This window comes from Crotalus tigris, unplaced genomic scaffold, assembly GCF_016545835.1.
Source record: "Crotalus tigris isolate CLP2741 ecotype Arizona unplaced genomic scaffold, ASM1654583v1 scf7180000024276.985868, whole genome shotgun sequence".
In the NCBI taxonomy this organism is placed as follows: Eukaryota; Metazoa; Chordata; class Lepidosauria; order Squamata; family Viperidae; genus Crotalus; species Crotalus tigris.
In genome coordinates, this window is record NW_024100448.1 from 721,220 (window position 1) to 748,263 (window position 27,044).

Genomic DNA, 27,044 nt, shown 5'->3' on the forward strand with positions numbered 1-27,044 from the left:
AGATGGCAACTCTGGCACCAGTGCGCCTGCGCCGACAGAGCGCGCTACCCTTGGCGGCCTATCAGACGAGGCGAAGGCGGCGGCGCCGGCCTCGGGGAAGACGCTGGTTCTGTCAGCAGCGGGAGCGTTTCGTAGTTGCCTGGTGAACGAATGTAAACAAAAGACGGAAGCGACGGCGGGGGGGAGGTCCGGGTGGTACTGCCACTGTTGTGGGGGGAGAGCAGCCCCTCTAGACCTTAAAGTAAGAGTTCTATGGTCCGCCGCAAGCTCGGCAAGGTAGGTGCTGCCTGACGGGCTGGTCCCTCCGCGAGCGAGTCCGTTTGGATCTTAACTCGAAGGCTAACGTGGATAGCGCAAGCTAAGCGGAAGCGCTCGGGAGGGAAGATGCGTAGGCTGAGTTTGAGCGTGTCAGAAAGATCGGGTGGGAAGGGATGGTGGTGAGGATGCGTAAAAACCAGTTTAAAAAACCCTCTTATATGGTAGCCATGTCTGTTATAATTTATAGCGCATACTTGAATATAACGTTCTTTAATGGTAATTTTTTAAAGAAAAAGATACGCCTGCACTCGGGGAAAAATAGCACAAAATGGCATCACAGAAGGATTTTCCACTATTTTAGTGATTAGTTTAGTAACGAAATGCGACTTTAGATTAAAGTACAAATCGTAGTTAAAAATCTGAATATGTGCAACAGCAATTGAAAGCAGCAATGTAAATCATAAAATGAGATTAACAGTTATGGTAATCTATAGCTGACCAACTAGATATGTTAAGAGAAACACATTTCAGATGGGGCACATTGAGTTTTAAGCTATTTTGGACATCAAGGGTACTCCCACAGTCTAATTAGCCATTCTTCTTAAACAAGAAACATATTGTTCTTTCAGCAGTTACTAAATACAAAGCTAATTCAGTAGTAAGCTTTGGTTGAAGAACAAAATGTTCCAAGATTTAGCATTTTTTTATTTCAAGGAAAGTAATTTCTAAAATGTTATTTTTTGCTTCCTATAGAATATCTTTTATTATCTAATGTAGAAGACTGAGAATAGTATGAAGAAAGAATTAAAGAAAAGTTGTGTACATTAAAATTAACAAATGCACATGCTCATATAAACTGCAATGGAAGAAATTCCTGTTAAAGTGGCAGTACGAATAAGACCTTTGCTCTCCAAAGAAATACTTCACAATCATCAAGTATGTGTGAGATTAATCTCAAATACTCAGCAAATTATCATTGGAAAAGACCGGGTCTTCACTTTTGACTTTGTTTTTGGCAAGCATTCAACCCAAGATGAAGTATATACAACATGTATTAAGCCATTGGTGGCATCTTTGATAGAAGGATATAATGCTACAGTTTTTGCCTATGGACAGACAGGCTCCGGAAAGACTTATACTATTGGAGGAGGTCACATTGGTATGTTCTGAAAAAAGTTATTATTTAACTGTATGGTCAAAAAAATCACCAAAAGGAATATTATTGTAATATTTTCACAAACTGAATATTTCCTGATAATTGCTATCCCTGACTCTTTATTTTAGAACAGATTGGGACTAAAAGTTGGGTAATTCTATTTAACATAGTTTTAACATGCAACATGAAAATTACAATAGTCTACCTAACATTTCCAAACTAACTATTGGTCTAAAATATTTTAGCTTAAATGAACAAAAGCCATAGTATTATAGATAATTATAGATAATTATTATAGAACATTATACTGGGTACTTTAAGAGTAATCTTTACTTTTATAAAAGGCATTTCTATCAAATGTCATTTTCTTTCTAAGATACCAATTTTGGAATAGCTATTACATTAAATAAAGTCTCCCATGTTGTCTTCTTTTAGCTAGTTTAGCGGTTCCATGCAAATTTGTGAGAAGGGAAGTCTTCCAATTAATTCTTAGAGCAAATTTAGGCCAGATGCCCCATTATGTGGACCATATTGGGAAAATCAATTTGAGAAAGGCTAAAACTGTTTGAACTGAGATTGGTTATAGTAAAAGAATCTTGAAACTCTTCTATACTTGCTCCTCGTCATAATTCAGTGAATTAGAGAGGCATCTGTCTGAACCACTTCTGAATGTTATCTTTTTGTTCTGGATTTTAAAAAATGCTTCAGCCCCTTTTGTCCATGTAACAATTCCTGCATATCTTTGTCAAGATCATCTTCCTAACTTTCTGCGCTCTCTAGTGTTGGAAGCTTCAAGTGACAGAAAAACATTTCAGTAATGGTGCCTATTCTGCAGGTTCAGTTGTATATAGTCAATGGAAGATAGTATGAATTTTAGTAAGAAATGTATTCACCTATGTATATTCATCGTGTGCTGATGTCACAAAATGTATATCCAAACTCAATATACATGAGGCCATTGTGGTGAGTATGGAGGGTCAGAAGGAAGGAGTATTGTTCATTATTGTGCTATATTGTTTCCCCTCTATTTCTTGCTACATTTGTAGTACCAGATATGAATATGGACGCCAAAGTGGTGATAAAATTTCACTATGTACTGTATGACGGAATATCAATAATACAGGTAATCCTATACTTTCAAGAGTTCATTTAGTGACCATTCAAAATTACAATGGCTATTAAAAAAATGACTTATGACTGTTTTTCAGTTGTGATCTTTACAGTATCCCCATGATCATATGATCAAAATCCAGCTGCTTGGCAATTGGTTCATATTTATGACCATTACTGTGTCCCAAGGTCATGTGATCACCTTTTGTGACCTTCTGACAAGCAAAGTCAATGGAGAAGCCAAATTCACTTAACAACCAGGTTACTAACTTATCAATTACAGTGTTTCATTTAACAACTGAGGGAAGGTCATAAAATGGGGCAAAACTCACTAACAAATGTCTCAACAACAGAAATTTTGGGCTCAATTGTGGTCATAAGTCAAGGACTACCTGTCTACTAGATGAAATACTGCTAATATGAAAAATGAGTTTAGCATAGTCCCAAGTGGCTTTTTGGTATTAAAATAAATTTTAATATAGGGTGCTTAATTAAATTCATATAGTTACCAAATAATGTGAAGTACAACCCCTTTTTTTCTCCTTTCCCGTTTTTTGCTTTACGTGGTTACATGGATCTATCTTTGGAATATGACAAACAGTGATGATGTCAATATTAAAATGTTTATATCTTGATAGAGATGTCTGTTTATTTCTTAAGACAATGTAATGAGTTTTAAATTTATTTAAATTTTATGATAATTATAAATGAGTTTTAAATTTATTTAAATTTTATGATAATTATAAACTTAATTTATTGATATTTTATTCTTATCGAGCATACCTTTTTATGTAGCGATTAATTTTCTCTTAAATATTCTAATTAATTATAAAGAAACCTCATAAAATAACATGAAATTGAAGCTCTTTTTAATCAAACTATGAATTTACACATGCTTTGTTTGTTTCATGAATAAACTACTGTTTGCAAAACGCATGAATCAAGACAAGCCACACTATAGCTTAATACAAAGTATGAATCCTATCCTAAACAGTTGTATTTAAATAGGCCCATTGCCAATTATTTTGAATACAGGAAAGCTGGTGGTCAAGACAGGACTACGGAGGTAGGCACTGGCTATGATATTTTCCTTATCTACTGACTGTACAAATTCATTTTACAAGAAATACCTTTCTGTAAAAGAAATATTTAGCTTTATTACTTCTAACCTAGAACATATTTACACTGTGTTTGTTGGCATTTTGCCCCTAGAATACATAGTTTTCCTTAAGAGTGCTAATATTAGAAATGAAAAAAGTAATTTTGGTTATGGTGATATTTATACGAGTTAATACAAATGCTGAAGAAAGAAGGCCACCAATATAAATGGGTATTGTACATGTTTTTCTTAGCTATTTTTACATATGTCAGATAAAATGGTAGATAAAGGAACTGCAGTGTTATTTTAAAATACTGGTGACATTTTCCTTGTGAATACGTTTCCTAAAACTTTACACATGACTATAACACTAGGGGTGGTAACCAGCATCATACTGTAGTTATGAAGTACATTTCTATTCCTCATAGTCAGGGATTGAGGGAGAAGGAGAGAACACTCCCAAACAGGAGCCGTATCCTCTCCTTCAAACCACACCATAAATAAAATAAGCCATAGTCCAGAGCTCCTCATCCCAATTTTCTGAAGTGTCTGTGGTGTTCTGGGAAGGAGAAAAGAAAGTAGGTTTCTGTAAACCTTTTCCCCCGGTGTGATACTGAATATTTTCCTAGGTTTGTTTGGTTATTGCTTAGTAGTTTTTTTTTCCTGTATTTTTATCTCTGCTGGTATGACTGACCCTGATAATTGAATGTGTCATATATATATATATATAGCATATTGAGATAAAAGTCATTCAGATTCCTTTTACTTCATATTCAGTATTGCTATGATATTTGGGAGTCTACATGTTTCAGCTCTGTGTTTGGATTAAATTCTTTTTCTCATTTTAGCATCGGTTGCAGAAGAAGAGAGAGGTATTATTCCACGGGCAATTCAAGAAATATTTCAGATTATTTCTGAAAACCATAATACCGATTTTACAGTGAAAGTTTCGTACATAGAAGTCTATAAAGAAGAACTCAGAGATCTCCTGGAACTAGAGACCTCTATGAAAGATTTGCATATTAGAGAAGATGAAAAGGGCAATACAGGTAAAAATAAAAATTTCAACTACATTTTTATTTGCTAACAATTTTGAAACATTTTTAAAATGTATGTTCATATTTTCTACAGATGTACCTCTAAGATAATGTTAAGTTCATTTTATTAAAGTTGAATTGTTCAGAGGAAATGTAACTTTCATTTTTATGTAAAGTAATTTGTACTTTAAATTTAATACTTTAATAGTCTTTGTCAATGTTTAATAATTGATGTCAGTCATAATTAAAATATCATTTTTCAGCAAAATTAAAATCATAGATAAGTGTTACTGTTTAGCTGAATATTTCTAGAATAACAATGCATGCGTTTTTTCCAAATGTCCATTGTAGTACTATGAGTATTTTTTTTCTCCATTTAAGGTTTTTTTCCATTTTTATCTCACTTAGAGGCACAGTGGATCATCATAAAATATGAAATTTTCATACAGCTATATACAAGTATCGGCATATCCAAAAATACTCCCTACTTATCCTTCTATTGATTCTTCAACCATTTTTATGCAATTGAGTATAGTTAAAAATATTGTAAGAATACTAGGTTAGATCATCAATTTGTCCAGCTCATTAGTACTGACAGTCAGTGACTTTCCAGGATTTCTGACAAATTTTTTTCCCAGTTCTACCTAAGATAGCAGACATTGAATGGGACTTTTTGCTTGTAAAGAATTTGTACTACCACTCAACTATTAGTTTATAATCTACAAATCTACAACTGTATGTATGTTATACTACATACAAATACTAGTTCTTAAGTACAAGTATATAAGAGGCAAAGCATCTCTGTGATATCACAACATACATTTGGATGAAAACTTCATTTGTTGCACACATCCATGCTTGCTTATTTTATATTGTATTTTATATGAATTCTTTCTTGTTTGAAAAATAACTTGATTGCTTATATTTGTTAAAAATTTAATCTGAATTTTTCTGAAAATGTTATATTTATAACCTTTATTGTTTAAGTAATTGTCGGTGCCAAAGACTGCCAAGTGGAAAGTACAGAAGAGGTGATGAGCCTGTTGGAAACGGGGAATGCTGCTAGACATACAGGGACAACCCAAATGAATGAGCATTCCAGCCGATCCCATGCTGTTTTTACCATCAGTGTCTGTCAACAACAACCTTTGCAGAAGGACACAGAATGTGCACAAAATTCTCCCCAAAATTCAGGACAGCAGATTGCTTCTAAGTTTCACTTTGTAGATCTTGCGGGATCCGAAAGAGTTACAAAAACTGGCAACACTGGTGAAAGATTCAAAGAATCAATTCAGATCAACAGTGGTTTACTAGCTCTGGGAAATGTGATAAGTGCACTTGGAGACCCAAAGAGAAAAAATGCACACATTCCATATAGGGATACTAAAATCACACGTATCCTTAAAGACTCTTTAGGAGGCAATGCAAAGACTGTCATGATAACATGTATTAGTCCATCTTCTTCTGATTTTGATGAATCATTAAATTCCATCAAGTATGCAAATAGAGCAAAAAATATTAGGAACAAACCTATTGTCAACTATAACCCAGACTGGGATCGTATAGATGAAATGGAACTTGCCATTAAGTTGCTTCGGGAAGCCTTGCAAAACCAACAAACTAATGGACAGTCCTCTGGTAATCAAGGGTCACAAGATTTATGCCAAGACAAAAATAGAATCCGCTGTCTTGAACAGCAGCTTGCTCAATTTCAAATCGAAAGTTTTAATTTGCGAAATTGCATTGAAGAAGCTTATTTATTTCTTGTTGATTTTAAAAACATTGCCAACCTATCAAAAAATCAACTTGAAAAACTACAAGAATGGATCCGTGTAGCTCAGGAACTTAGGAGAGAGGCATCTATTCCCCAGATGAACAGTGGAACAGTAACCAACCAAGAAGGACCGTATCATATCACGATTCTTCAACTTAAAAGAGAGCTGAAGAAATATCAGGTACTTACTGTACGTTTAATTTAAGGGCCAATCAAAGGATTATATACAGAAGTGTTGTCTGCACATTAAGGCAGTTTTGTTCAAATGAGTTTACCTTGCCTCCCATTCCAACATGTCAGCTTGATCAGTCCTACAGAATAATTTGAGAGGCATGTTAAACAAGCAGGAGAACAATACCTCAATTTAGTACAATCATTAATACAGCAGAAGAGATCTTTTCTCAGGGAATTATGGATTTCTTTCAAAGGTCAGAGTTTTGGTAGGTCATCCCCAGCCTGAGAAGTCTTTCAGCTTATCCTTTGGAACTTGTCTAGCTGCTTTTTCTAACACAGATCATTTGTCATTTTTTACTATTTTTTTAAGCTGACAAATAATGAAGCATTCTTTAAAAACTTCAGTGGTTCTGTTATCTTTCTCTTGGCTAAAATTTCATTTTCATTTCAGCATGAACTGTTTCTCCATACAATTCCTTTGTTTGCAATTGTTCCTGTCTCTTTCTCCTTGCTCTATGACTCAACCAGTATACATATAATTTATAAAATCCAACATCCAGAGGCATGATTTTTTCTTCTCATATGTTAACTGTAAACAAATGGTGTCCTTTGGGTATTAAAAATGGCTCTTTTATTTCCATATCCTGCTTATCAGAGCTACTTTAATAGAAGTAATGTTCTGCACTTTAATTAAATTATTGGGTAGGCCTAGTGGGACATAAGCTTGAAATAGTTATGGGTGAATCTTAAATTAGCAGAAGAAAAAGGCCTTTTTTCCTTCTTAGTTTTCTGAAATGTCATTATGCATAATCAGGGGAACCTGCTGAACATTATGAATTTTGTTTTTAAAAGTTCTTGTAAAAGTAAGGAATTTCTTCAAATCTAGAATTTTGTATTTCTTATCCAAAGTTCTGCATTTTAGTAGTTCAGTACTTTTGCCTTCCATTTTCACAACACTAAAAATGTACGAAATTATTACCTACATACATGTAATACTACTTATAGGAAATGTACTTCTTGATCACTAGAAATTGCTTCTAATAAGTAAGTGTTAAAGTTGCTTTGTCTTTTTTCCTTTTTAATACAAATTTGACTGTGTATGAGAAAACTGCATGTATAGCTTTAGAATGGGATGTGTGATAAAGCCTGCCAGATAGTCTGTGAATCAGATTCTAGCTTGCACAGAACAACATAAGTGTACTTTGATTTTATTGGCTGCGCTTGTGGCTTGCTGGCCAACATGTGCCAAAACTGATTCATGCTATCCTTATCATTAGCATATAATGCTACATCTAGCAAGGGTATGACTAAGGCTGGTAATACTCGCATGGCAAACTGTCAGATATATATTTCATTAGGATGAAATGTTCAACCAAAACTATAATGATGTTGAGCACATTGGATTCCCTGGAGTAGTAGGGTTTAAATATTCATATGATACATTCTATATTTTATCTGGCTCCTGAGAACTCAGTAACAGTGTAACAATCTTACTTTAATGTGATACAAACCCTGCCTGACTACTTGGCTTTTGCAGAACAAAAGCTAGCCCGAAAACCAATCAGCCATTTTCTGGTTCAAACATCTGCTTCCTACCTAACATGTACAGGTAATTCTAGGCTTATGTCCATTTGTTTAGTGATCAAAGTTATGGTGACTCTGAAAAAATAGATGTACAACTTGTCCTCCAGGTTTGTGTCCTCGTAACACCCCTCCCAGTCATAGAAATCCCAGTTCTTGGATATCTGATTTGCAGTTACTCACAATGAGTTGCAGATATATGTTTACCATTTGTGACCTTCCTTGCCGGCTTCACAAGCCAAGTCGATGAGGAAGCTGGCAGAGAAGATCACAAATTGATCCTGCTTTTGTCCCATCTGCAGCACTTATCCTGCTTGCACGTGGCCTGCACCAGCCCATGTTAATCTTCCCCCAGCTCACACACAGTCTACACCAGCTATCCCCTTGTTTCCCCTCTGGCACCCCCAAGCTCCTTATCTGAGACCTCCACCTCTTCCCATGCCTCTTGGAGTTATGACAGCAAAGAGGAATACCAGTTCTATTTCTCATCATAACTCCATTGATACAAAATTAGATTTAGTAAATTAGATTTAATTGTAGCTCCTTTTAATAGCCAAGTGGACTATAATTGAAGAAAGTAATTAAATCAATTAAAAATTAATTTGTTCTTTAGATTATTTATTTACTTTTTTCATTTTTCCTTCTATTTGCCAGTTTCCAGATGGCAGATGTACTGTTCAGTACCAAGCATTGTAGTGACACAAGAAAATAGACTTTAATTCTCCTCATTTCTGCTGCTACAAGGAAAGATGTTTAGGAAGATTATTATGTAAGATGAAAGAGAACTTTTCCATTAGTAACTTTCTGAACAACTGTTATTAATACTACACCATTCACAATTAGAATTCAATTTCCTTTCCAGTCATGGTAGTTCTCTTTTTAGCTATCTCAAATCTCAAATTGTACATGAAATGTGAGGAATGTTTTTCAAAGTAATGTTATTATTTGCAGGAATGATTTTAAGGAAACAACAGGGTGCTATTAGTACACATTATTTTCCCTATCGGAACAAAATGTAAAAAGTGGCAAAGACTTTTTTTTTTTTTTACTAATTTTACTAATTTCTTTGTTGGTTTAAATGAAATACACAATTGTTTGAGACAATATGTGTTTATAATTTTTGCATATTATACTTGGGTTATATACGATAAAATATATAAAATTAATGCAATACAGTACTTACAGCAGCAAACCTCACAATGCAGCATTTGTATTTGCAGCAAACCTCACAATGCAGTTTAGAGAACTTTCCATTTCATATGTTCAGTCATTTATCCTATTCTCTCTTTATTACCTAGCAGGCTCTTGCAACAGATGCAGAAGTCTTCAGTGAAAAAGAACTGGAGATAAAAATATTGCAAGATCAGATACAAAAGCTGATACAAGAAAATCGTGAATATCTGGAATCATTAAAGGAAGCACAAGATACAAATAGGTTACAGGTAATTTAGGTTTTCTGCAAGTTACTTAGGAAATATATATATAAAATTATATCAGTCTTATAGATGATAGCTTAATAACAAGGATAAGAACCAAAAAAGAATATTACAACCATAAATGCAGTTTGAGAACATTATAATTAGAGTTATCAAGATCTATTCCCATGTAACTGCATATAAGATTGCAATTTTAAATTTAAGTTGAATCCAAATTTCAGTGGCTTTAAGTTCTGCAATTGTGTAGTTTAATAAATGCAATTTTGTTTCATTTCAAGAATGAAAAAATGGTAGAGCAACGACTTATAATTAACCAGCTAAATGACAAATTGGACAAAATGGCAAAAGCATCTGCCTCTAATGGTGCTTCTGGAGATGGACCAGCTGCAGTAATATCAACTAAAAGGCCCTATAGTGTCCCATTAACTAAAAGTTTGATGCAGATGAATAACATACCATTAAGATTGGATTCTCGAAAGGTATATATGAACAAATATTTTTATTTATGTTTATTATTTACAAATTATTAATTATAGTTGAAGGAAACATGAACATCTGCAGGTGTATCAATTGAGGAAAGAAACTGTAATGAATAATTTCTTCCATCATATTTAAAGATGGCAAATATAGTGCATTTATTTCTTCCATTTATATTTGGTGGTTTTGATATTTCCCCCATATTTGTTCAACCTTTGACAGCACAGCTGGGTTCTTTGTTCTGTTCTGTTCCAATATTTTAAAAGGTTGCCCATTCCTGATATGCCTGCATTGGACATCTGTGGAACATAGCAGTGTTGGGAACTGGCCTGAATAATCTCTTGAACGTCACAAAAAATATCACTGTGGTTTGGATATTGTAAGATAAAGATCTCTGCCATAGGCTGATAAGAGATATACACTCAATCCCAGAGGTAGATCTGGGATTGGGTTTATGCTACTGACATGATTCTCCTTGACACCATTAATTGGGGTATCATTCTGAACTGGAGTGGAGGATGCTGTACTATATTTGGTTTTTTCTATGCAAATAATTCTAGCTGGTGTTGGTGCGGCCTATGGCTACTCATCTGGAGATGCTTCAGGGTTCAATATTTTAAACCCTTCTGTTTAACATCTATAAGTTACTAAGTGAGGTCATTTGTCAGTTGTTGATGTTTTCCAATTGTACATTTCAATCCTGGTGCCTGAGTGAAGCTGTCAGTGACTGAAGGCTGAGAATCTGGATAGAGAGGAATACATTCAGTCTCAATCACAGCAAAACTAAGGGATTATGGGTACTTAGGGTCCCAAATCCTGGAAATTTTCCATGATTAGTCCTGGATGGAAGAGCACGTACAGCTGGTCCAGAATGCAGTGAGGTGGGTAGTAATGGATATAACACTAATGCTCTGTGAGCTCAACAGGTTGCCATTTGGCTTCTAGGTACAATTCAAAATGCTGGTTTCCACCTATAAAGCCCTTCATAATGTAGAGGGCCTAGCTATCTGACTATTATAGTATCTGTCTATCCTATATAATTGGACAATGCGGACATCTTCCAGGTCCAGTGATCAAATAGTATCATCTAACGAGCCTTGGACAGTTACCTTCTCTGTTATGCCTGCTCTATGTTATAATATATCCCTTGGAATTTCATATCCCACCCCCACTTCATTTAATAAGTCTCTGGAAATACTGCTTGCCCCCAGGCCTGGATTAGATGGTTGGTAAATATCTTATGGATTTTTCTTTAGTTAGTCTGAAAGTTTTCTCTTCTGGGTGTACATTGCTTTTTGTTTTATTGTTCTTACTATTTTTAATGTTGTACACTACCCAGTCATATGGAGTTGGACAAATTTTTGATTTGACAAATAAATAAAAATAACTAATATAGTTCTGATTATTAGGACAAGCTAAGATGTAAACACAGTAACTTATCCTAACCTCCTCCCAAAAAAATGGGGATTTGATTCATAGAAAGTTATTTTGCCCTACATTGTCCACTGAGTAATTTTTAAACAGAATCTGGATAAAAATATTTATTTTTTTAAAACTTATTTAAAAGGTACACACAAGCCCTCCGATGTATTCCTTAAGTAAAGTTATAGCTGGATTTCAGACCCGTAATCAGATCATGTTGGATCACATAGAAGAGCAAGATGAAGTCCTTCATTATTGCTTTTCTGATCACAGTGATGATGATGATGATGAAAACAATGCCAAGACTAGAAGGAGATTCAGATTTAGGTATGTTTTTAATCATATATAACCTTAGAGCTTGTGATATTTAATGTGTATATCTGTTAGTTCATGTTATGAAAATATATTTAAATTTGAAACAATAATTTTATAGTAGACAGTAAGAAGCTGAATGAACAGTCCACAATGTTTTCCATAACTTCTGGTGGGGGACCTTCAAAGGGCCCTCTTTGTGCTGATCTGAGTAAGGGGGGGTTAATAGAGATGATCCTTCAATTTGTTAAGTTCTAAGCTCGTTACAGTTTTAAAGATAAACACTAGCACTTTAAATTTTGCTTAGTAGGCAAGAAGCAACCAGTGCAGATCCTTCAGCACAGGATCTTTCTGATTTCCCTCCCCTATATCATTTAGTAGCCTAGCTATGACATTATTCCCCAATAATTGCAATTTTTAAATATTTACGAAGGTAGCCCATCTAAACTACATTGCAGTTTAGTTCCAGAATAGCTAATAGAAAGTTCTATTTCTGTAATATGGGATAGTCCTTATAAAACTGTGTCTTTGAATCCTCAATAAACAAGATAGCAATTGCGGCAAAAGAAAATCGATATCACATTTTTATTTACTAGCAATACTCACAGCACTGTTTTGTTCATAAAACATTCTTTCACTGTAAAAATACTTACAATTACAGGTAGTCCTCGACTTTATGACCATAAGTGAGCCCAAAATTTCTGTTGCTAAGTGAGACAGCTAAGTGAATTTTGCTCCATTTTATGAACTTTCTTGTTATAGTTGTTAGGTGAATCACTGCAGTTAGTAAGTTAATACCACAGTTGTTAAGTGAATCTGGCTTCCCCATTGACTGTACTTGTCAGTTGCCAAGCATCCAAATTTTGATCTCGTGATCATGGGGATGTTACAACAGTCATAAGTGTGAAAAATTGTCATAAGTAATTTTTTTTAGTGATGTAACTTTGAAAGGTCACTAAACAAATGGTTGCAAGTCAAGGTCTACCTGTGATCTCAAGCTTAATTTTTTTTTTAAAAAAAAATGTCTGCTTTAATTAGACGTTCCTTAAACCGTACATGGACACGGAAGCAGGCTCCTTTTACCTATATAACTGAAGGAAAAGAGGTACAACAAAATGCCTGTTCAGAAATTGGAAATCTTTCATCAACAGAAGCTGTTACAGATAAAGAAGGTAAATTGATATATCATTATTATTATTGTGTCTTATGTAGTCCAAAGAACAAAATGGGAATGGGATTCTGGAAATATGGACTTGTATTCAAAGTAATGCATAATTAATCATTGAGGATGACATTTGTATTATAAAATTAACTTATGTTAAATTTCATAGAATATACATATTTGCTCTTTAATATTTTAGTATATTCTGCCTTTCAGTAAAAATAGTTTTAAACAAACAAGTGCTTAAAAACACTAACAGTGCATTCAAAACATGTAATGAATAATATAACATGTCAATAAAGCTTAAAGACATATTAAAATATATTTTATTATATAGAGAATTAAAAACATGTAGCATTTTAAGTTGTAATCAATAAATATGGTAAATCATTATGAATGCCAGCAAATAAAAATTAACATATTATAAGTGACATTTTGATACACATCTCCATATTACTGTATGCTATTTTTGAACACTGTATTAACAAGTTTAAGTAAGTTTGTCTGCATTGGCTAATGTACACACCATTAGTTTTCAAACTGGAAACTTAAATAACTCACTATGCTATATATGAAATCCCCATTCATATATTTGATACAAATACAGGTATCCTCGACTTATGACAACTGAGCCTAAAATTTCTATTGTTAAGTGAGTCAGTTGTGAATTTTGCCCCATTTTAGGGGCAAAAATTGTTAAGTCTTGCCACAGTTGTTAAGTGAATCACTGCAGTTGTTAAGTTAGTAACACAGTTAAGTGAATCTGGCTACCTCATTGACTTGGCTTGTCAGAAGATTGCAGAAGGGGCTCATAATCCCCCTCCCCCATGGACATTGCAATCGTAATAAATAAAAGTGAGTTGCCAAGCATCTGAATTTTGATGATGTGACCATGGAAATCTTGAAACAGTCATAAGTGTGAAAACTTTTTTCAGTGCCATTGTAACTTCAAATGATCACTAAACGAACTGTTGTAAGTTGAGGACTACCTGTAGTTGCGTTCATATATAATCAGTAGCATTCATAAACATTCTGTACTTAACAATAGATAAATAAAATAGATTTCAACCTTTAAAAAAAAATCTCTTCTCCAGAAATACAATTCATTTTATAATTACTTAGCCTAGTTTTGTTCTGTTAGTCCCAAAACAGCTTACGTCTAACATTTTAGGTCTCTCTGAGAATATATGTTATATGTTCTTAAAACAGTATACTTTCTTTAAAGGTGCAGATATTGAATTGATCAAGAAAAGTCAGATACTAAATGTACAAAAGTTAAAGAATTCAGAGCTAAAACTTATTGCTGCTAAGCAAAAAATGAATGAACTTACCCTTAATATCAGAATGAAAGAAGAACTTATTAAAGAATTGGTCAAAACAGGTAAATGTATTTTGTGACTTACGCTTTGAATATCAATATATAAAAGAAAAGAACCAAGTTTTATATGAGATAATTATTGCTGTACAGTGCAAAAAAATTATTTTTTTAAGGCAGCCTAAAGTCAAGTACAGTGTCTGTTAAGATTGGAGCAATCTTCAGTTTTTGAATTTTTATCTAAAACGTTGTATTAAATGATGTTGAACCAGTTATTTTAATTTCTCTGCCTAATCTACCTCATGGTTGTTTTGAGAACAAAATATGTTTATGAGGAACCATCCTTAGTATCACTTTGAATATTTTCTTTTTTTTGTAATAAATATGTTAAATGGTTTTTTTAAATGATAATAACAATAGCTGCTACAATGCGAAAAATCACAAATGATTAATTATTATTTTTTAGGTAATGATGCTCGATCTGTAAGCCAGCAATATTCTCTGAAAATAACACAGCTGGAGCATGAAGCAGAGCAGGCCAAAAGTGATTTAGCAGAAACACAAAAGCAGCTGCAAGAGTTAGAGAACAAGGAACTAAGGGACATTGCTGAAAAAGCCAGATTACAGAAAGAATTCAGAAAAAAGATGGATGTAGCAAAACTGAAAGTTCAGGTATTTGCAACTGGGAAATTCATAAAAACCTGTGCAAAATCTGCAAAAAGTATAAAATATCGCACCTCATTCTCAAATAGAGAGTAGATACTTGATACTATCATAATTTATTAATATTGCTAGGTTGGTGTGATATAGTAGAACAGATTTAATAGCCATGGCAACAAAGGGACTTAGAACATGAACTGGAGATCAGAAAGCTGCTCGATGGGGGGTTACTACAATGCTTTGTTATCTTGCTATCTAAATCTCTCTCCCAAATATTGATCTTTTCTACAGAAATGTAGTTTTTTGCTCATTTGCCCTATGCTTCAATTCTTGTCCAAATAATTCCCTATATCATATATAACAGTGGTGGTGAACCTATGGCACGTGTGCCAGAGGTGGCACTCGGAGCCCTCTCTGTGGGCACACACACCGTCATCCCAGCCCCGCCTCCTCCCACGGCCCCCTCCTCACCAGCAGCCCTCCTGGAGGAGAGCCGTCCCTGGGTGCGGCCCATGCGAAACAGCACAGCCGGGACAAGACTCCATCCTTGCAGCCTGTCATGCACAGATGATGCTGCGGAGCACGGGCAGAGGGCGTGGCCGCCATGGCGCTGCTGGGCTGCCTTGGTGATCTGTGGCGGGTCATGGAGGTGGTGGGTGGCCCAGCGGGCAGGGTGGAGCGGGGACGGGTGGGTGGGCAGTTTTGGGGCATTCGGTCTCTAAAAGGTTCACCATCACTGATATATAACCTAGATATTAAGAAATATAAGCTATAAAAATTAATTATGGAGCATTTCCAATAATAGATTTGTTTTCTGAAAGTAATGTTCTCCACCTATAAAAATCCTTGATAACTTAATTATTGATGGACTCAATATTGTGCAAAGTACCAGGACATTGACATGATTTTCGTTTTATTTTTATTTTGTGTCTTTCTCTTTAGAAAAAAAATATATAGTTCACTCTTATGCTGAAAATGCCCAAAGCTAGTCACATATGCAATGCACCATAATTAAACAAGCAGCAAGTTAGTAAAACAGTCCAATTGTAAAGCTAACCAAACAATAGAATAGTATTATATAACATAACAGTAATTGATTAAATAAAATGTACTCTATGACTTCAGGTCATACAGCAAAAACAGCAGGAAACTAAAAATCTAGCATCATTATCTACCCAGAATGAGAAACGTATATCAGAACTAGAACAGAATATTAATCACATGAAAAATCAACAAGCCCAATTACAGAAAAAATTGCGGGAGGAGAGTGAAAAAAAGAAAACACTGGAAGCAGGAATTCAGCAGGATCAATCGAAAATCAAGGTAAAAGATTTTCATAAGTAAACTATTACTACGTTTAATGACGATAATTTCATTTCACTTGATTGTAATACACAACTTCTAAAACACTTCTTCGGTGAATATAAACATATAGTTAATGTATTAATTTTATGGGTAAACAGTTCCACAAAACTATACATTAACTGCATGTCAGTATTCACTGAAGAACATTGTAAGAAATTGTATATTACAGTCAAATTCCAAAAAGGTTCCTAATTCAAATCGTATTTCAATTCTGAATTTACTTGAGACACCACTAGGTGGGCAAATTTAGTCTTCTTGGCAATATTTTTTGTAAATGGTTTTCCATTAGACTACCCCAGACTACCCCAGAGTCATCAAGCTGGGTTTATGCCTACAGCTCATGATTTCCTGGCTTTTAGCATGGTGTCATTAACCATTATACCAAACTCAGATTATATATAGAAAATCTTAATCAAAATGATATATAAATATTAAATATAAAGGAAAGGTATGACTGTATATGATAATTTATTGTCTTCTGTTAAGGATTATAATACTTTGTGTCTCTAAAAATTATGTTTCAAAATAAGAACTGAAATACCAATATTCCAGTAATAATATGTATAAAAAAATTCTTTAATTACAGGAACTTCAGCAAAAGACAGAACAGCAGGAGAAGATTCTAAAGCTAAAGGATGAAGAGATTGCTGCATTTAAGAAAAGAAACTCAACTGGGACTCCCCAACAACTGCAGGCAATTGAAGTTTTGTAATGCTAGTCTGCTGAAATGCTTTTGATAGCCTTGTTCTACTCTATCCATAACACGGAACTACTAAATGCCTGGAATGCTGCAACTCTTTATTTATTATTTAATTTCTGTGACTTATATCTGACTTTTCTCCTCCTAGACATATTTTAGGCAGCTAAGTTAAAAAAAATAATAATAAAAGGTTAACATTAATAATGTAATAAAATGATTTAACAATTAAACGTTTGGCAAAAGGTAGTATTATTACAGCTTTTCTAAACTCTAAAGGGATTGCAGGTCTTTTAAACTAAAAGTGATACACTTGAAAAAAAATTTTCACTGATAAATCAAATATTATGATTTTTTTAAAGGCAAACAGGATCTTAGTTTTATCAGTCAGAAGAGGTTGTGTGAATCATTTATCATGCAATCAATCTTTTCTCATTTACAGGATTGCAGATAATCTTGTTTTCCATTTTAACCCCTATCCAGTATGATTTCTTAGAACTCTCTTATCTAATGGGGAAATTTTTCTTTTTAACTAAGAACAAAGTTAGTTCAAAAGTTTATTATGATTAATCATACTATAAATTGCTTTTTTAGACGCAGGTGATGGATTCTTTTTTTGTAGATGGCACAGACCTCAAACAAAGGAGTTCTGGCTTCTTTATTTGTAAAGCAGGATTTCTAATACAAAAATAGCATTTATTTTCTGATGCAACTTAGGGTCTATCTTATGTAATATCAGGGCTTAACTAATCTTGCCCTTAGCTAGCTATGGTGTACAGAAAAACTGAAATTCTTTTCTCCTTAGCTTAAAACACTCTTCAGCCTCTCAGATAACCATTCTCTTGATTGCCAGTTAGTATGTTCTAGGAATCTAGGCATTTCGGCCAGGTATCCTTTATAACTGGTCGGAGCTGCTACTGGCATTTAGGCATTTCATTTATGGGTGGGGGACAAATGTTTGCTTCCAGTATTACCGTAGCAGGTTGCTGGCACAGCCATAGAGCTGTTTCTGCCTCTTACTTCTACTGTTCTTCTGAAAAAGCTTCTACCTACAGGTAGTCCTCGACTTACAACCACAGTTGCACCCAATTTCCATTGCTAAGCAAGACAGCTATTAAGTGAGTTGTGCTCCATTTTATGATCTTTCTGCCAGTTGTTAAGCAAATCACTTCAGTTGTTAAGTTAAGTATGCAGTCGTTAAGTGACTCTGGTTTCCCCCATTAACTTTGCTTGTTGGAAGTTGACTGGGAAGGTTACAAATGGTGACACATGACCCAGGGACAAAGCAGCTGTCATAAATACATGCCAATTGTCAAAGGCCCAAATTCTGATCACATGACCAGGGGGATAGTGCAACAATCATAACTGTGAAAAACAGTCATAAGTCACTTTTTTCAACATTGTTGTAACTTTAAATGGTCACTAAACGAATGGTTGTAAGTGAAGGACTACCTGCACTTGCATTTCCTGTCTTCTTCTGAATGCTGGCTCTGGTCCCTCAGCAGGAGGACAAACTATGCAATTCCCCATTCCCTCTCTTCAGCACATACCAATGCAATGTTGGCTTGTGTTCCTTTTCTGTCCTTGTGGAATTGTATGTTGATACATTTGTAATCTTTAAAAATATATACATACAAAATTTTAAACATCTATGTTCATATTTCTATTTGTAAAAACATTGCGATGTGTTTTTGTGCATACTATTTTGCAATCACAAGATGTACTGATTTATCTTGTATCTGTCAGATTTGATTTTATAACTTAAAAGGTGTTTTTTTAGTATATGAACCAATTATAAATTACATAGTCCTCTATTATTAAGTACAGTATGTCCCACTAAGTTGAGTGTGACTTACTTTTGGTTGATGTGCATAGAATGACACTATAAATGTCAGTTGGAACTTTTAACCCATTGAAAAATAAGCACTGTTTAAACTAGTTTTAGTATTAAAGCTTAATATTAAATTTAGTATAATTGAAGAGCTAAATTTGTGCATCATTTCTGTTCAATGTAGAAATTAGAAGAGAAAAAGAAATGCTTAGATGAAGAACTAGAAAAGATTTTGCACCAGCATCAAGAGTTAGCTGCTTTGGAGGAAGATTTAAAAAGAAGAGAAGCGATTATTTTAAAGAAGGAAACACTGATGCAGGAGAAAAGCCATTTGGAAATTAAAAAACTCAGATCCAGCCAGGTACTTTTTAATACTGCGATATGCTAGGAATTGAAGTTAGAAATTAGCACTCTGCATTTGCACTCTGTGTCTTCAGTATAAAAATGTTTTAGCAATTTCAAATTAACTTAATGAGAAATATTAGATACATCTACTACTAAATGTTTTGTACATTGTTTTGCTGTTTTTCCCATAATAGCCAATACATGTCAAACCAACATAGAAAATGTATTTTGTTAACACTATTTTCTGTTATCAAAACAGATGATATATTTTAGATTTAGTACAAGCATTACTTCTGCTTTTCTTAGATTGGCTTTGTAGTTGCATGCCTACACTTTTTCTGTTGGGCAAAATAGTAAATTAACTTCTTGCTGTGCTACAATGCAAATGGAATTGCTAAGAAAATGTTTTTTCAAGATGAATGCTGACACTTTAGGTCGGGGTGTCAAACTGCCGGCCCACGGGGCAGATGAGTCATGACAAAACCGCGTCCACCCCATTGCTGGCAATGGGGAAAAAGTTCCGATACGTTGCGCGACATCACGTGACATCGCGAGTTTGATATGTCTGCTTCTTGTCCATTGACAAGAACTCTCAACTTGTTTCATCTCCTTAGTTCTGCACTTTTCCCCATATCTGTAATGTTAAACTGCTAAGACACATGCTTCCCTTTTACTTATCTTTTAAATTGAACAGAAGCTCAGGCATGGCATGGTAAATGTTCTTACCAGATGACCAGTTAAAATTGAAATCACAAAAAAGCTAAAGTATGGTGAAATCATTAGTTATGATTTCAGAGAAACAAAATCTGGCCAAACACTATCTGCTTCTACCCTACATTATGTTCATTGTACATAGTATTAGTTTAGTCATGGAGGAATGAAGATATCCTAAGTTTTTAAAGAGTTTGTTTCCAGTAGAATATATTATATGAAGATTTATGCCATATTAAACGGGATAGCCTTTGAAGTGCCACATCTCTCTTCAAAATTATTGTTCTTAAAGGGATTGTATCTTTATTTGTGATTTCACAGGCTCTCAATGAAGATAGTTTGAAATTATCTACCCGTCTAAGTATGTTAGATCAAGAACTTTGTGACAAAAATAAGCAGCTTCAGAGGAGTGCCACTGATGAACAAGGGAAGATTTTTGAAGAGGTTCAGGCTTTGCAAAAAGAAAGGGATCAGCTGTTGAAAAGAAGAAATAGTGTGGATGAGAAATTAAAGAATGGCAGAGTGTTATCACCAGAAGTGAGTCATTATCTATTTGATAACTATTAGCTGCTAATAGAAAAATCCAAATGCAATCAAATTAGTAAGTAAACTGTTAATATGTAAAAAAAAATTTTTTTTTAAAGAATCATAGTATTTTGTTAAATTTTTTCAGAAGAAATTGAACAGTGAAAAGTACTTCCAGGAAAGGTGCCCTCTTCTTCCATTTTCTGTGTTTGTCTATTTTCTTCTCTGCTTCTAAAAAGCAGCAGCCCCTATAAGTTAAGCTAAGGAATACGGTTTCATTAAACAAAGAGATAAGGGAAAGTTGTGAAAGATCATGTGATTATAGAACTATGGAGTGCCAAATGGGACTAAAAAGTTAAGGATATTGAGAAAGAGGTAAAACCCCTCACCTTTATTTTTTACTTTCTTTTTCTGGTTTATAACTTTAAAAAAAAGGAAATGTCTACTACTAAAAAAGTAGCAAAAATCACAAAAAGCCACAGAAGGAGATTTGGAGAACAATATTTTAAAATAGTAGAATAAATAAATAAAAAAAATATGTCTCATTTTGAAATATTTTAGTTTGCATACTTAATTCTATTATAGACAAAAGAGACTTTTTTCAAGCACAATAAATGAGAAATTTGAGAATTGGCTCCTTTTCTATAGATACTTACATACTGTTTCTGTTTTCTCTAAGAAGCATATGATAGGCTTTTGAAGAACCCATGAGTTCTTCAAAATAGTTTGAAAGTCATATAACTATAATATTGTATTACAGTATGTTCATAATCACAGGAATTATGTGATGAATTATTATCATTAATAGCCTTCAGATTTATTGTAATACATTTGACATTACTGCTTTGTTTCTTCTTAGGAAGAGCATGTTTTATTCCAGCTTGAGGAAGGAATTGAAACCTTGGAAGCAGCCATTGCTTATAAGAACGAAAGTATACAAAACCATCAAAACTCAATCAGAGTCTCCTCACAGATTCTTACACAAAGTGAAGCCAGTGTGATGGGAAAGTTGGTATCATTGTCCACAACTGAACTGCGTGCAATTCTTTTAAAGTATTTTAACAAGGTTTGTCAGAATAGTATTCAGCAATGAAGATTCTGCCTGTTCTTTTTATTGGTTATAAAATGCCACCTCATGTACTTCTGATAAGTTGTGTAAAAATACAATTTGTATAAAAATACACAATACAAAAACTGATTGTTTTTGGATTTTTGCACTAGACACAGAGAGGATTTTTTCCAACATTTACATTTTAATATTCTCTGAATTTAAATTATAATAAAAAAGTAGCCATTCTGTCTGAGTGCATATATATAAATCATCTAAAAATATTTTCTTTCTAGTAATTATGTGTTATAACTCTTGAGAGCAGTGAAACCTCTGATGTTGTTATGAATGTATGTTTCTTAGCATATTTGAATTAGATGATTTTATTAACAATTCTGTTCAAGCTTGCAAACTGCTGTTTTTTTAATTATTCTAAGCAACAATGCATTAAATTTCTATTCAAACAGACTTGTACAAAGAAAATGCTACTTATTTTTAGGTTGTTCGACTCCGTGAGAGTGAACGTAAATTGCAACTGCAGTCTGAAGAACTGAGAATGAGGGCAATGGAACAAGAAAATATAATAAGAGAACTTGAATTGGCACTTGAACATCTCATGCTGCAATGCGACAGGCGCCTCACCCTTCAACAGAAAGAACATGAACAAAAGATTCAGTTGATACTACTTCACTGTAAAGGTATTGGATCTTACGTCTGGATAGGTAAAGTGGGAAATAGATCTCATCCAATAGGACAAGATGTTTATTAGAACCACTCAAAAAGAATGAAAATTTGGTCTTATAAATCTGAATTTTTCTATATGTATCACAGAGCTATGTTTGCTCCTTACATTTGAAATATCAAAATTAATTTTAAATGTATACTTACCATTTCCATACTCCCATCTAATGCATGATGTTCATTAGAGTCAATCTATAAGATTAAATAGTTGAACATTAATATAAAATATAAAATCTTAAATATACTGCCACAGCTTACCCACAAATTACAATTTAAAGCAATAAAGACAAAGAGTTACGAGATACATTATAATAGCTCGTTTTAAAATTCAGTTGTAATAAACTGAGGTAAACATGCTTTGATTATTCAAATTCTTTTAACATATTCCATACACAACTAGCCATAAGAAGTCAAGATTCATTTCTTTCTTTTTCTGTGAACAGAAATTGATTTATTGGATGATAGAACTGATAAAAAGGGGAAAGATACTTGTTTCAAAGTCCATTTCTCCCAGTCTCATGTCAAAGTTATTCATAGGATCAGCATACCTTCGGTAGCAGAGTCAGAATTAAGACTACAGGGGCAAAGGGAAATTTTTTGAAGATCTCCTTTACCAAGGAACAGGATCTTGGTATCCACAATTTATAGAGGAACATACAGGTAGTCTTTGACTTATAACCACAATTGGGACTGGAGTTTTGATTGCTAAGCAATGTGGTCAACATGTAATTGGACCCAATTTTATGACCATTTTACCTCAGTCATTAAGTGAATCACTTGGTTAAGTGAATCATGCAGTTGTTAAGCAAGTCTGGCTTCCCTCATTGACTTTGCTTGTTGGAATGCAGATGAGAAGGTCGCAAATTGTGACCATAAGAATTGCAACTGTCGTAAATGTAAGTCAGTTGTTAGGCACCTAAATTATGATCAGTGACTATGGGGGAGATGCGATGGTCATAACTTTGAGAATGGGTCATAAGTCACTTTTTTAGCACCATAGTAACTTTGAAGCATCATTAAATGAATGGTTTTAAGTCAAGTTCTATCTGTATCTGGGTACAATACCCTCAGGTTCATCAAGAAGTGCCTCTTCCAATTTGATCTCCTTATTGTTTAAAGAAGTAATTTTCAAACTTGTTAATGGCTGTCTTTCTGTCAGTAAATTATTACTTTATGATAGGTGCAATTTTCTGCTTTCTTAAAACATTGATGACTATACATTTTCTAATTCTCACCAGTAAACTACTTTTTGTTAGGTGCTTCAATTATGTGTTGTTTTCTTATTCATGGTTATTCATTTTTTCTATGAGTCCAAAATCATAGGGGTTCTTTTAAATATTTAAATACATATATTATTTTTCACAAAGTTGAAGACAAGATGCGAAATAAATTTGTAACTTTGTTCATTGTAATAAAATGGAACATAGTAAAACAAATGTCCTTCTTTTTTCAGACCAAGAAGGTGAAAATACTGCAGAAACTATTAAAGCCTATGAAGTTAAAGTTCAGCAGTTGGAACGAGATTTGTTTTTTTATAAGAAAACTAGCCGAGAGTTAAAGAAGAAATTAAAGGATCCTGTTGGGGAATCAACGCATCACTCTTTAAAACAAACTAAATGTATGAATATTAGAGCTAAAATCCTAACATAGCTAAAACTTAGTAATAATTCACATTAAGAGAAATGTTCCCATAAAGATCTATCTATCAATCTATTATCTATTGATCCATCTATCCATTTATCAAATTTAAGTGCCATCTATTTCATTCTGAGTGGGATTAGATTGCAATGTTATATTTGTAGATACAGACATTTGTTTTATTTATAATAAATATATTGTATACTTCCTTTTAAGGCAAAAGTTAAATTTTAGTTTTCAGATAACAATCCAAGATTTTATATAAGAGATTTTTAATTTTTGCAAACGCAGTCTGGTTTTGATTTTAAATTCCCACTAATGAGTATCCTTTGGAGACACAGAGGTACTGGCAGCATAGCAGGGATAATATCTGAAAACCGAATGTCGTCTGACTTCCTCTGACACACATACACATAATGAACACATTCCATTTCCACTAATGAAAGCGTCAGGTTTAGAAAGGTTTAGAGTCCTTTCCATAAATGAAAGGGTAATGCAAGATCCAAATGACCATATTCTTCTTTATTAACTTTTAATTGCACAATAAAGTTATTTAACAATAACAGTGAATAGTTGAATCAACTAAAATTTGTAACCTTAACAAACTGTAATATTTATCTTGAAGCATTTAAGTTAATTGTTGCTTTGAATATTCCATTTTAGGTTATGCTTCTAATGAGGGGATGCTAAATCAAGAAGAAACAAGTATTTCTTTAGAAGAACACGGACAGAGACTCCAAACTGTAGAGAAATCAAAAGAAATAAACTGCACTGTAGGTGATATAGGAACACAGCAGACTTCAACCAAGATACTTGAAGAGGAAGCTGTAGAAGCAGTACTCTCTATCTCTAATAATTGTGAGGAGCCAACAGGGAAAGTACATTTCACAAAATCTCATTCACAAGCATTTAGTCACTCACAGACAGGCAACCCAGTGACCCAATTTCAAGGACTAACTCCAGTAAAATTTTCCCGTAAAGAATTACGCCATATCCCAGCTGCTGAGCTTTCATCAAGACGAGCTACTATAAATTCGGTTGCTGCAGATTCCATTGAAATGTCTAGAAAATCTCATGACCATACTATGTAATTCAGATGACAATTCAGAAAGTAATTTTGCAATTTCTTATTTTTCCACATTATTTCAGGAAGTTATGATGTTTGTATAAATTATTGTTAGCAGTTATTCTTCACCTTGGTCTTTCATTTTGCTTTAAAAAACCTAATTCCTTTTTGGCATTGGTATGGTAGTATATAAAAGGGAATAATAATTTTGTCTTTAAAGAATCTTTTTACTTACATTTTTATTAATACATTTCTTTGTTCTTTTAGTACTGTGCAGCATTATACTGTTCTGCATAACACAGAGAATTGGTTCACACAATCCTGGTAGTATACTAATGAGAACAAAGAAAGCATAAATAAAAAAGTATTCAATACCTTCCATGATTATGAAAAAAGGCCCATGGTGCAGAAAGAGCTATCATTTTATATGTAATTGATAATTTTTAGATAAATCAATTGCCCTGATAACCATATAGATATGGACAGCATACAATGAAATAGAAATATCCTTTAAAAACTATTTTTCTAAGATATTAAGTAGTTAGAAGGAAAAAAGGAAAATCCCTCATTGCTAAAACTTACATTTAAAATAAATACATGCTTGCATTTCAAATGCAAAATTTATTAATAACTTACTTGGCTATAAAATCATATTTGAATTAGGCCTAGAACTGTTACCAGTATAATTTTTATACCATTTTCCAAGTAAATGTTTTTATTCTTATAATCAACATTAAATCTGTTTCAGTGATTGTTTATACAAACAGGGATGAACTCAGTCAAATGAATTTAAGTGTAATAAAAAATATTTTGCTATGTCAGAGAATATCTGTACATCCCAGTGTTTAACCCTACATGAAGTTAAACCTACTAATAAAAATAAAGCCAGAGACTGGCTGAGTCACTCTTCTAGGAATAGAAGTTATTCCTATCCAATAAAAGCTCCTGCAGGTGAAAGGGGCAGAGGTAAATGTTGCTTTCCTTTTATCTCTGGAGAGATTTTATAGAATATAACAGATTTTTCAGACATCTTTCTACCAAGAACTATATTTGTTTTGTATGGTACATTTGTGTATAAGTAGTTTCACAACCAAAAATACAGATTATCTCTGAAATGCAATTTTAGAAGCATTAAATACTATTTTAAAGTTGAAATCATCTGAAAAAGGTAATTGCTTGATTGGTTCAATTCAGAGCATGTGGGAATGGTGTTTTGGTAAGGCTTGGAGACTGCTTTGGTTTCTCCTATTAGCAGTAGTGTTTAAGCTTGGGAATTTTTATCTAGGCTATTATTTTATCCAAACTGAGATTTAGCCTTCAGAAACCAAAAATATAAGCAGAATTATTAAGAGAGGAACACCCTAAGATAGACATGTCAAACACAAGGCCCCGGGGCCGGATGCGGCCCGCAAAGTGGTTTCATGTGGCCCACGACGCCATCCTGGAAACAGTGAGGGAACAGCCCCCGCTGCCTTGACCCTGGCCCAGGCCGGCCGGGAGCCAATGTACAATTTTGTGGTGGCCATCTATGCTGAAATGCATTCAGTCTTAGCTCCGCAAGGCTGTCTGGAAACAGTGAGGAACCAGCCCCTGCCACGTCGGCCCCACCCCCTGGGTGCATGTTGCGGAAGTGTCACCCTTTATGAGGAATGAAGAAATGCATCATCGCCTGGAAGTGGCCAGCAAATGGCCCTCACCTACTTCACAGGGCAGAGCCCTGGTACCACCCCTTTCTGCCAGAGACCCTCAGATCTGTGCCACTTCTGCCCAGGCCCCCACAGGCACCCTTGATGCAAATGATGTAGAGCTGGCCATGCCCACCCAGTAGGCCACACCCATTCAATCCACGTCCACCCAGTAGCTGCACCCACCTGGCCCCCCCCCCGAGGACAACTGCAATGCTGATGCAGCCCTCAATGAAATTGAGTTTGACACCCTGCCCTTTTTATCTCCTTGGATAAAAAGTTAAGAAATGATGGATAGCAATTCTGTGTTTTAGTTATTTCCACAAAAAAAGAAACAAAGTAAAAATGCTAGAGTACAATGCACCAGCATATTTGCTCAAACCAGATCAATGTATTAGAACTGAGTTGAAATAACTTGA

At 34.1% G+C, this 27,044-nt stretch overlaps 1 protein-coding gene and 1 long non-coding RNA gene across 8 annotated transcripts in view; one reads left to right on the plus strand and one right to left on the minus strand.

Annotated features, from left to right (window-relative positions):
* KIF27 (kinesin family member 27) lies at positions 1 to 25,766 on the plus strand. 5 transcript variants are annotated; one of them, XM_039323480.1, is made up of 18 exons: positions 1 to 152; positions 1,012 to 1,417; positions 4,472 to 4,672; positions 5,648 to 6,615; positions 9,488 to 9,631; positions 9,904 to 10,104; positions 11,670 to 11,851; positions 12,875 to 13,008; positions 14,224 to 14,379; positions 14,780 to 14,985; positions 16,099 to 16,296; positions 16,925 to 17,032; positions 19,051 to 19,227; positions 20,244 to 20,459; positions 21,307 to 21,513; positions 21,995 to 22,193; positions 23,690 to 23,854; positions 24,538 to 25,766. In XM_039323480.1, the coding sequence occupies exons 2-18, from the start codon at positions 1,120 to 1,122 to the stop codon at positions 24,963 to 24,965; spliced, it is 4,188 nt and encodes a 1,395-aa protein (XP_039179414.1). In that variant the 5' UTR covers positions 1 to 152; positions 1,012 to 1,119; the 3' UTR covers positions 24,966 to 25,766. The 5 variants fall into 5 exon arrangements, with proteins under 5 accessions (XP_039179414.1, XP_039179413.1, XP_039179416.1 ...); XM_039323479.1 differs by having other exon boundaries at positions 146 to 276; XM_039323482.1 differs by having other exon boundaries at positions 146 to 276; positions 16,153 to 16,296.
* Positions 6,624 to 27,044, minus strand: part of LOC120299077 — a 23,087-nt gene continuing 2,666 nt past the window's right edge. The window contains exons 2-4 of one of the 3 annotated variants that reach the window (XR_005554334.1): positions 22,384 to 22,428; positions 9,373 to 9,529; positions 6,624 to 6,745 (exon numbers count right to left, since the gene is read on the minus strand). This is a non-coding gene — a long non-coding RNA (uncharacterized LOC120299077). Of the gene's footprint in view, positions 9,530 to 22,383; positions 22,429 to 25,175; positions 25,259 to 27,044 lie in introns of those variants that run through there. The other 2 variants (XR_005554333.1, XR_005554332.1) reach the window with 2 other exon arrangements.